The sequence below is a fragment of the Salvelinus alpinus genome, chromosome 28, assembly GCF_045679555.1.
Source record: "Salvelinus alpinus chromosome 28, SLU_Salpinus.1, whole genome shotgun sequence".
In the NCBI taxonomy this organism is placed as follows: domain Eukaryota; kingdom Metazoa; phylum Chordata; class Actinopteri; order Salmoniformes; family Salmonidae; genus Salvelinus; species Salvelinus alpinus.
The window spans coordinates 44,964,281-44,976,672 of NC_092113.1; the positions used below are offsets into that span (position 1 = coordinate 44,964,281).

A 12,392-nucleotide genomic window follows, 5' to 3' on the forward strand; every position below is an offset into this window, starting at 1 on the left:
TTTGGGTATTTTACGTCATTTTTGGTGCAAAATTTTATTTCATTGTTTTGGGGGGGAGATATGTGGTATTTCTTTCTCTGTGTCGCTGTGTTTGTAATGAATTGTGTGTGTGTGTGTGTGTGTGTGTGTGTGTGTGTGTGTGTGTGTGTGTGTGTGTGTGTGTGTGTGTGTGTGTGTGTGTGTGTGTGTGTGTGTGTGTGTGTGTGTGTGTGTGTGTGTGTGTGTGTGTGTGTGTGCTCTCTCCCTGCTCACAACCATGCAGTGAAGAGAAAACGAATACCTTAAGAAAATTCATGCTCCTCTCCTTCCTCTACGTTTATCCATCCTCCCTACCCGTCCTACAGAAATATGCAGAAATAGGGTGTTAGTACACACACACACACACACACACACACACACACACATTTGTTTACACACACACACACACACACACTATCCTTGTGGGGGACCAAACAATTGATTCCCATTCAAAATCCCATTTTCTCTAACCCTAACCTTAAACCTAATCCTAACCCTTATCCTTATACTAACCCTAACCTTTAAACCCTAATCCTAACTTGTAATTGTAACTCTAAACCTAACCCCTAAACTTAAAATAGCCTTCTTCCTTGTGGGGACCGGCAAAATGTCCCCACTTGTCTGAATGTTCCTTATTTTACTTATGGTACCCCCAAGGATAGTAAAAAATAAAAAAAACACACACACATACACACACTAGAGGCCTATGGCATCCATGGACTAGTCAAGCTCTGTAGCAAACTTCTACTACTGGGCTGAAGGAGAAAGGGGCAATGGAAGAAGGAAGAACAAAGGAGGAGGAGAGAGAGAGGAGGAGGGAGGAGAGAGGAGGGAGGAGAGAAGAGGGAGGAGAGAAGAGGGAGGAGAGAAGAGGGAGGAGAGAGGAGGGAGAGAGAGAGGGAGGAGAGAAGGGAGGAGGAGAGAGGAGGGAGAGAGAGAGGGAGGAGAGAGGAGGGAGAGAGAGAGGGAGTAGAGAAGAGGGAGTAGAGAAGAGGGAGGAGAGAGGGAGGAGAGAGGGAGGAGAGAGGAGGGAGGAGAGAGGAGGGAGTAGAGAGGGAGGAGAGAGAGAGCAGAAGGAGAGAGAGGGAGAGAGGGAGAAGAGAGGGAGGAGAGAGAGAGGGAGTAGAGAAGAGGGAGAGAATCAGAAGTATCATTCTCTGAATGTAAATAGAAGCTGAAGATTGTTATCTATCTGATCATCATTTCAATTGATCCTTTTTCAAAGTGATTATTTTAATGTCACTTGGTTTTGTAGCTCCCACTGCTCTCTTCAGTTAAACTGCTGTTCCTGTCTGTCATCATATCTATGATACTAATCCTTACAGCTTGAATGGTTGGTTTCTGTATTGGCTTGTAGTCCAGACGCCTGTGTTTAGATCCTAGAAAATCTTTCAACTTATGTTTCTGTATGTTAGATAAACAGCAGCTATAGATTATTGATGAGAAATGTCATACCTGTAACCATTTATTAGTTAACATTGATTATTGATAAGAAATGTCATACGTGTAACAATTTATTAGTTAACATTGATTATTGATAAGAAATGTCATACGTGTAACAATTTATTAGTTAACATTGATTATTGATAAGAAATGTCATACGTGTAACAATTTATTAGTTAACATTGATTATTGATAAGAAATGTCATACGTGTAACAATTTATTAGTTAACATTGATTATTGATAAGAAATGTCATACGTGTAACAATTTATTAGTTAACATTGATTATTGATTAGAAATGTCATATCTGTAACCATTTATTAGTTAACATTGATTATTGATTAGAAATGTCATATCTGTAAAACAAAAAGGGCCAATGTTCAGTCAGTGTTGAAAGAACACGATCATTACATCATCACCAGGAAGCTCAACGCGTCTTTTGAAAAGTGGGCAGGGCAAAGAGGAACAGGAGAGAAGCCTGATTGGCCCAGAGAGGCCAGTTTGTGGTGTTGTTCCAGGGCGCCTTAGTAGCAGTGTCCCTGGGCATCTCAGATGATTCAAATGTCATATTCATGTGGTTGAACACTTTTAATGGCATTGTGAGCAGAGAGACTGCAATATAGACAAACTGGAATGAACCCAATACGCTCTACAGACTCCTCTCTGGTCCAGCCTCTGCTCCATGCTACTCGGAACTAGGAAAGTCTGAAATTTCCAACTTGCTAATTTGTTGTATAACTACATCAATCAGCATGTCAGAGATTTTGGAGTTTCCTAGTTCCGACTAAGAAGTTAATGGGTCATATCTGTCAAGCTGTCAGGGACAATACAGTTTGGAAGTAATGAGTTGAAAAATACTCATAGAAATCAATTGGAAATTAACCTGTCTATCTATCTGTCTGTCTGTCTGTCTGTCTGTCTGTCGCAGCCTTCTTTTACAACTATAAACACAGAGAAAAACAACAAAAACTAGAAAAGGGAAAATATGAATATTTTACAATAACCAATAAGTATATGACTAATATTAATATCAATACAATCTGAAGCCTCACAGAGCTACTGGGGAGGAAGGGAGGGATGAACACATTAGAGGGGAGGGTTAAACAAGTGATATTGTACCTGCTTGTTGCATCGTGTATCTAATTAATTAACCCCACAGCTACTAATAAACTGGGACTATGCATAACCAAGATACCACTACACTGTGACTTATTGTGGGTGTGGGTGTGCATATGGGTGTGTGGGTGTGAGTGTGCATATGGGTGTGTGGGTGTGAGTGTGCATATGGGTGTGTGGGTCCAGACAAGACAACAATGCAACTGACCATCACATCCAGACAATACAACAATCAAATCGTATTTTTCACATGCGCCGAATACAACAGGTGTAGTCCTTACAGTGAAATGCTAAATTACAAGCCCTTAACCAACAATGCAGTTTTAAGTACCCCAAAAAATAAGAAATAAAAGTAACAAATAATTAAAGAGCAGCAATAAAATAACAATAGCGAGGCTATATACATGGGGAACCGGTACAGAGTCAATGTGAGGGGCCACCAGTTAGTGGAGGAAATGTAGGTAATATTTACATGTGGGTAGATTTATTAAAGTGACTTTTGCATATTTAATAACCGAGAGTTGCAGCAGAATAGAAAAGGGGGGTGGCAATGCAAATAGTCTGGGTGGCCATTTGATTGTTCAGGAGTCTTATGGCTTGGGGGTAGAAGCTGTTTAGGAGCCTCTTGGACCTAGACTTGGCGCTCCGGTACCACTTGCCATGCGGAGCAGAGAGAACAGTCTATGACTATGGTGGATGGAGTCTTGGACAACTTGTAGGGCTTTCCTCTGACACCGCCTGGTATAGAGGTCCTGGACGGCAGGAAGCTTGGACCCAGTAATGTACTGGGCCGTACGCACTACGGCCCAGTACATTACATTGAGGGAGAGGTTGTTGTCCTGGCACCACACGGCCAGATCTCTCACCTCCTCGCTATATACTGTCTCGTCGTTGTCGGTGATCAGGCCTACCACTGTTGTGTCATCGGCAAACTTAATGATGGTGTTGGAGTCGTGCCTGGCCGTGCAGTCATGAGTGAACAGGGAGCACAGGAGGGGACTGAGCATGCACCCCAGTGTTGAGGATTAGCATGGCGGATGTGTTGTTACCTACCCTCACCACCTGGGGGCGGTAATTCTCACATACACTACTGTTCAAAAGTTTTAAACTGGCAGCTTCATTAAAGTACTAGACAGCTTTGTGACATCTAATGAACTTTGGTGGTCAAGATGTGTTGGTATCTGTACTGATGGCACAAACGCCATGACAGGGAGACATAGTGGAGTGGTATTAACCTGTGGTGAGTTATTGAACAATTCTGATGAACAAATAAGGTTTTATATGTAAGATGGCTAAATAAAGAGCAAAACTATTGATTATTATTATTTTGTGCCCTGGTCCTATAAGAGCTCGTCGTCACTTCCCACGAGCCGGGTTGTGACAAACATTCATTGACTTGTACTTTATTCTTGGTCCTCCAAGCATAACCTCCGTCCGATCCTCAGGTGACTCCTCGTGCCCCGTTGGTATTGCACCACTAGGTGTCGCTAATACACTAAATCCCTCCTCTTAGATGTTTGACGAACATTTATGATAACACATCTCCAAACTGTAGATCTATGCATTATAACGTAACAAACCATTATTTAGTACCCAAAAAAGTATCTCTTGTATACATATTTCCCAACAACATACTGTAATGTTTATTTCTACTTTATGTAAACGACCACCCATAACACTGGTTACATTGCTGGAACTCTTTAGTTAACTATATTTATTTGACAATCATTTTTGCCGTAACTTTTCTGTGATGGCTAGGGGTAGACTGCCCTGCCATTCAGACTGTGCCGGAGATTATTCTGATCCATTATGGCAACATGTCTATCTAAACATAGACTTTCAGATGCACAGCTTGATGTCTGAGTCTTTGGGGGTCGAGGGTGTAGTTGAATGGCCTCATCAGGTTCAGGCACTTGTCTAGGCAGTGTCGTGTCTTTGGGGGTCGAGGGTGTAGTTGAATGGCCTCATCAGGTTCAGGCACTTGTCTAGGCAGTGTCGTGTCTTTGGGGGTCGAGGGTGTAGTTGAATGGCCTCATCAGGTTCAGGCACTTGTCTAGGCAGTGTCGTGTCTTTGGCATCATTAAACTGAAGACTTATCAAATAACTCTCTATAATTATTATTACGTGATTAAACTGATTAATCATGTAACTGTAATTAACTAGGAAGTCGGGGCACCAAGGAAAATATTCAGATTACAAAGTTATAATTTTCCAAATATAACTTTCAGATATTTGAATATCTGATCACTTAGTCTTCGAATTAATGAATTATTTACCTCACGTTAGTCTCATTCCAAACGTCATAAATTGTTGGTTATCTGCACGAACCCAGTCTTCACTATGAGTCATCCATACATCAATTGTCTTAAAATATTTATTTCCTAACTAAGTAATTCACTGAAATGCATAAACAAACAGTAGATAGTTACAAGGCAATGATAACGGAGTTTCCCTAGTGGGATAACTGATATGAGACACTACAAAGTTGATAATTATAACAATTGAAATGCTAATCCTTTGCACATGAACGCTCACTCATTCGGGAATAATTGCAATCAATATATATATTTACGCTCAGTGTGTCGTCGGGATCTCTGTTGAAAAGTTTGTTTCTGTTGGAGAGTTTGTCCGCCCTCTGTCTGTCTCTGTCGTGGTTAGATTGGATAGTTCAGAGTGACATTCATTCATGTCGTTATAGAATAGATGTTTCGGCGGTTGTCGGTCTTCGCGTTCAATGATACCGAATTCCTAGCTGCTGTCACGCCCTGACCTTAGGGATCCTTTTTATGTCTCTATTTTGGTTGGTCAGGGCGTGAGTTGGGGTGGGCATTCTATGTTTTTGTTCTATGTTGAACATGAAACTTATTGCACGCCCAGACTATGGCAAGTGCCTCTCTTTCAGTCTGAGAATAGCGTTGCTCTACATCTGTGAGAGCACGGCTAGCATAGTACACTGGCCTGCACGGCTAGCATAGTACACTGGCCTGCACGGCTAGCATAGTACACTGGCCTGCACGGCTAGCATAGTACACTGGCCTGCACGGTTAGCATAGTACACTGGCCTGCACGGCTAGCATAGTACACTGGCCTGCACGGCTAGCATAGCACACTGGCCTGCACGGCTAGCATAGCACACTGGCCTGCACGGCTAGCATAGTACACTGGTCTGCACGGCTAGCATAGTACACTGGCCTGCACGGTTAGCATAGTACACTGGCCTGCACGGCTAGCATAGTACACTGGCCTGCACGGTTAGCATAGTACACTGGCCTGCACGGTTAGCATAGTACACTGGCCTGCACGGCTAGCATAGTACACTGGCCTGCACGGCTAGCATAGCACACTGGCCTGCACGGCTAGCATAGTACACTGGTCTGCACGGCTAGCATAGTACACTGGCCTTTTTGCTTCTGACTCAAGAAGCCCCACTGAAGTAACATCCACAATCACATGTGTCTCTGCATCTTGATTGAAGTAGGCCATGTTTTATGACCTGGCCAGTGCGTTCTTCAGCGTGTTGATTGGTGATTCTTGTTCATCTCCCCATGTCCGTTTACATGATGTTTTTGTGCGTCTTCTCTGCGGTTTGGATGTGGTTGCCAGATTAGGGATACATCAGCACAGTAGTTTACTATTCCTAAGAAACTCCTTACTTCAGCATTTGTCGGTCTGCGTGTGTTCTGCACCACTTCCATCTTTGACTGTGCTGCTCCGATGCCGTTCCTCGAGAGAATGTGGCCCACGAACTCCATCTCCGTCAGTCGGAATTCACATTTGTCACTGTTGAGATTGAGCCCCCTCTCCTGCAGTCGTCTCAGGACTTGGTGTAGTCGTTTGTTCTGTTCTTGTGTGTTCTTCCCAAACACAGTGATATCATCTGAGATGTTTGTAGGACTTGAGGGGGAATGTGTTGATATGTCTCAGGAGCAGAGGAGACATTGAAACATTAGTCTCTTGTTACGGCACAAGCCTGTGTAACTCACATGTGGTCTGGGAACGAGACTCGAGGTTTCAGTTCGATCTGATAATATCCCCACTTTAGGTCCAGTTTTGAGAAGAACACTTCTCCTGACATGTCCTCCTGGTGATATCCCTACTAACTGGCTGGCCATTGACTAATAACTGTCTTTCAGCGTCTTCAGTACTGCTGGGAAGTGTGGCCATCCTGACCAGATCTGAAACATTTAACATTGTGGTCATCATTAGATGTCTTGTCCTCCTGACCAGATCTGAAACATTTAACATCGTGGTCATCATTAGATGTCTTGTCCTCCTGACCAGATCTGAAACATTTAACATCGTGGTCATCATTAGATGTCTTGTCCTCCTGACCAGATCTGAAACATTTAACATTGTGGTCATCATTAGATGTCTTGTCCTCCTGACCAGATCTGAAACATTTAACATTGTGGTCATCATTAGATGTCTTGTCCTCCTGACCAGATCTGAAACATTTAACATTGTGGTCATCATTAGATGTCTTGTCCTCCTGACCAGATCTGAAACATTTAACATTGTGGTCATCATTAGATGTCTTGTCCTCCTGACCAGATCTGAAACATTTAACATTGTGGTCATCATTAGATGTCTTGTCCTCCTGACCAGATCTGAAACATTTAACATCGTGGTCATCATTAGATGTCTTGTCCTCCTGGTCAGATCTGAAACATTTAACATTGTGGTCATCATTAGATGTCTTGTCCTCCTGACCAGATCTGAAACATTTAACATTGTGGTCATCATTAGATGTCTTGTCCTCCTGACCAGATCTGAAACATTTAACATCGTGGTCATCATTAGATGTCTTGTCCTCCTGATCAGATCTGAAACATTTAACATTGTGGTCATCATTAGATGTCTTGTCCTCCTGACCAGATCTGAAACATTTAACATTGTGGTCATCATTAGATGTCTTGTCCTCCTGACCAGATCTGAAACATTTAACATTGTGGTCATCATTAGATGTCTTGTCCTCCTGACCAGATCTGAAACATTTAACATTGTGGTCATCATTAGATGTCTTGTCCTCCTGACCAGATCTGAAACATTTAACATCGTGGTCATCATTAGATGTCTTGGATGTATTCATCCATTTTGCTCATTGCAAACCAACACTGGCTGGTCAGAATGCACATCAAACGGCTGGGTCAGAATGCACATCAAACGGCTGGGTCAGAATGCACATCAAACGGCTGGGTCAGAATGCACATCAAACGGCTGGGTCAGAATGCACATCAAACGGCTGGGTCAGAATGCACATCAAACGGCTGGGTCAGAATGCACATCAAACGGCTGGGTCAGAATGCACATCAAACGGCTGGGTCAGAATGCACATCAAACGGCTGGGTCAGAATGCACATCAAACGGCTGGTCAGAATGCACATCAAACGGCTGGGTCAGAATGCACATCAAACGGCTGGTCAGAATGCACATCAAACGGCTGGTCAGAATGCACATCAAACGGCTGGGTCAGAATGCACATCAAACGGCTGGGTCAGAATGCACATCAAACGGCGGGAGAGAAGGTAAGCTCAGTGCCATTGTTCTTAGCTTCTTTTGCTAGCTAGCACACTTGTTTGCTGGTTAGCTGTGTTAACTGAACGGCTAGGCTAGGTTTTCGTGAAAAGTCCCTTTACAAATTCACTTTTCCTGCACTCACCCAGCTTCTAGAGTGCATAAGGTTTATTTTATCCTCAGGTGACTCCTCGTGCACCGCTGGTATTGCACCACTAGGTGTCGCTAATACACAACAGCAAGAAATCTAGAGTTGTGCACTGCTTTGCATGCACTCCTAAAAATAGATTTTCCATAGACCTACAGCCTAATGGAGCGGAGAGGACGGCCGCTAAAGGCTCAAGTCTTCATGAACAAGAGAGCAGTATTGGTTGATGTTGTTACATTGGTTTCATCTCACTTTTGTGAGATAAATAAATAAAGTCCCTTTGAATTGAGAGAGGTTCAGTGGAAGTCCAGCAGAGAAAGAGACGGTCGTGGGCAGAGAGGAGGAGACACGTGATGTTGAGTGTGTGTTTGAACAGTTTGAACCGTTGGGGATCAGAAGGGAAGTCACGTGCGCAATGAGGGGGAAGAAGAGAGTGCGCGAGTGTCTAGTAGGTTATTATGTGAGAAGAGAATGGGAGAGTTGGGAGAGTTGGAGCTGGAGCTCCTCCAGGGCAGCCAGGAGAAACATATCTCTCCGTTAAAGAACTTTGTGGCGGGAGGAGCCGGAGGAGCGTGCCTTCTGTTCGTGGGACACCCGCTCGACACAATCAAGGTGACTTTATTTAAGTGCCGTTACTTCTATCGTTTTTAGCCTATATATAGGGACATCAAACATTCTGCTGCACAGGCACTGTGGCTCTAGTCTAGTGCGCTCAGTTAAATTGTGTTTGAGAGAATTTTTATGAGTGAGTGGGACATAATGAGTGGGACATAATGAGTGGGACATAGTGAGTGGGACATAATGAGTGGGACATAATGAGTGGGACATAATGAGTGGGACATAGTGTCATTGTTGCAGTTGTTTAATTATGTTATATTATGCTAATTTCCCTCATGTGGAAAATTTGTGTTACTATCTTCCACAAACTTGCATTTTCACCCTATAAAATGCAGTGGAATTACCCATCCTTTTGACCTCAGATTGGTGATGTTAGTATAGAGTTTTTAGTTATCACGACGACATAAAATCGATTGCTTAAAACTGATCAATATCCAGCGGTGTAAAAATACCTTGAAGTACAACTTAAGTAGTTTTTTGGGGTATCTGTACTTTACTATACTTTACTATTTCTATTTTTGACAACTTTTACAGCACTACATTCCTAAAGAAAATAATGTACCTTTTACTCCTTACATTTTCCATGACACCCAAAAGTACTCGTTACATTTTGAATGCTTAGCAGGAAAGAAAATTGTCAAATTCACACACTTACAAGCATTACGCTACACTTGCATTAACATCTGCTAACCATGTGTATGTGATTAGATTTTTATTTGACTTATCAAAAGAACCTCCTTGGTCATCCCTACTGCCTCTGATCTGGTGGACTCACTAAACACAAATGCATCGTTTGTAAATTATGTCTGACTGTTGGAGTATGCCCCTGGCTATCCGTAAGTAAAATAAAAAATTGTGCCGTCTGGTTTGCTTAATAGAAGGAATTTAAAATTATTCATACTTTTACTCTTGATACTTAAGTATATTTAAAACCAAGTACTTTTACTCAAGTAGTATTTTACTGGGTGACTTTCACTTTTACTTGAGTCATTTTCTATTACGTTATCTTTACTTTTACTCAAGTATGACAATTGGGAACTTTTTCCACCACTGTCAATATCTTTGGTTTTGTACTGTTGATTCTGTCACGCACTTGGGTCCGCAGGACTTAAATTTCAAACTCTCAAATGGCACGAAAAATGTTGGGTTCTCTCTCTATAAAACTTCTTGGCCACACACCAATACATAGATTTGAATGTGAAACTATCACTTAAAGCTGCAATATGTAACTGTTTGGGTGACCCGACCAACTTCACATAGAAATAAATGTACTGAAAGATCTGTCACTGGTTGAAAGTTTAAGATGCAGTAGATCTACTCTATGTGTTATAGATCTGTCATTATCATTGAAAGTCTAAGATGCAGTAAATCTGTTCTATGTTATAGATCTGTCACTCTCGTTGAAAGTCTAAGATGTAGTAGATCTACTCTATGTGTTATAGATCTGTCATTATCATTGAAAGTCTAAGATGCAGTAAATCTGTTCTATTTCTTTTTAAAATATTTTTTATTTTTGTATTATTTTTTGTATTTTTTATTTATATTTTGTATTTTACCCCCTTTTCTCCCCAATTTCGTGGTATCCAATTGTTAGTAATTACTATCTTGTCTCATCGCTACAACTCCCGTTCGGGCTCGGGAGAGACGAAGGTCGAAAGCCATGCGTCCTCCGAAACACAACCCAACCAAGCCGCACTGCTTCTTAACACAGCGCGCCTCCAACCCGGAAGCCAGCCGCACCAATGTGTCGGAGGAAACACCGTGCACCTGGCCCCCTTGGTTAGCGCGCACTGCGCCCGCCACAGGAGTCGCTGGTGCGCGATGAGACAAGGATATCCCTAACGGCCAAACCCTCCCTAACCCGGACGACGCTAGGCCAATTGTGCGTCGCCCCACGGACCTCCCGGTCGCGGCCGGCTGCGACAGAGCCTGGGCGCGATCCCAGAGCTTGCGCTGCGATGCAGTGCCCTAGACCACTGTGCCACCCGGGAGGCCTATGTGCGCTATTTCTATGCTTCCCGTTCTTAAGTTTAGTTTTTTTGCTGTATTTACTTTCAGTTTTGTTTCAAACAGCTGAAAATACTATATTGTGGGTTATTGAGAAGATATTTCACAGCGGTTTAGATGTTACAATGATTCTCCACACTCTGACTGCTTGTTTTAATCAGATACATTGAAATTAGGTGAACTTTTCAGTTGTGTAGTTTCAACAGTGCGTATCCCCTCCCTAATCGATGAGACAGCAGGGGTTTTGTTGTGTGAGCAGTTTATAAGGTGCTTGTAAATAGTAGTATGATTACTATTGTTGCACATGTACGTGTAGATAGTACATTTTATGTTTTCAATATATCACAACCTGTTTCTGCATATTGGTTATTGACCTGGACACGTAAAACTGTGTTTTGACATTGGCCTATTTATCAAAACGTCTTGTCAACAGGAAGCAGTGACAACAATTTTCAACTTACATTTTAGGAATTTAAATGGATCTTTCAACATTAATTTCCAATGTTGTACTGAATAGTCTCTGTGTCCTGATCAATATAGACACACACACCCACCCTCCACACACACACCCTCCACACACACACCCTCCACACACACCCTCCACACACACACACTCCACACACACACCCTCCACACACACACCCTCCACACACACACCCTCCACACACACCCTCCACACACACACCCTCCACACACACACCCTCCACACACACACACCCTCCACCCACACACCCTCCACACACACACCCTCCACACACACACCCTCCACACACACACCCTCCACACACACACCCTCCACACACACACCCTCCACCCACACACTCTCCACACACACACCCTCCACACACACACCCTCCACACACACACACTTCACACACACACACACCCTCCACCCACACACCCTCCACCCACACACCCTCCACACACACACCCTCCACACACACACACCCTCCACACACATACCCTCCACACACACACCCTCCACATACTGCTCATATCTGTAAGTGTTAAAAAGTTCATCCTTCCTTCAACACACATTCCTGTAAACTATGCATGCAGACCCCTACCCTATAGGATATATAGGACCCCTACCCTATAGGATATATAGGACCCCATACACTATAGGACATATAGGACCCCTACCCCATAGGATATATAGGACCCCTACCCTATAGGATATATAGGACCCCTACCCCATAGGATATATAGGACCCCTACCCCATAGGATATATAGGACCCCTACCCTATAGGATATATAGGACCCCTACCCCATAGGATATATAGGACCCCTACCCTATAGGATATATAGGACCCCTACCCTATAGGATATATAGGACCCCTACCCTATAGGATATATAGGACCCCTACCCTATAGGATATATAGGACCCCTACCCCATAGGATATATAGGACCCCTACCCTATAGGATATATAGGACCCCTACCCCATAGGATATATAGGACCCCTACCCTATAGGATATATAGGACCCCTACCCCATAGGATATATAGGACCCCTACCCTATAGGATA

At 43.1% G+C, this 12,392-nt stretch overlaps 1 protein-coding gene across 3 annotated transcripts in view; it reads left to right on the forward strand.

The window, feature by feature from the left end:
* The first annotated feature begins 8,633 nt into the window (after positions 1-8,633).
* The window catches only part of LOC139557922 (mitochondrial carnitine/acylcarnitine carrier protein-like), a 51,610-nt gene continuing 47,851 nt past the window's right edge, over positions 8,634-12,392 (forward strand). Inside the window, exon 1 of one of the 3 annotated variants that reach the window (XM_071373271.1) lies at positions 8,634-8,850. In XM_071373271.1, the coding sequence (XP_071229372.1) occupies positions 8,710-8,850 (141 nt within the window). In that variant the 5' untranslated portion in view covers positions 8,634-8,709. The remainder of the gene's footprint in view (positions 8,851-12,392) is intronic. The other 2 variants (XM_071373270.1, XM_071373269.1) reach the window with 2 other exon arrangements.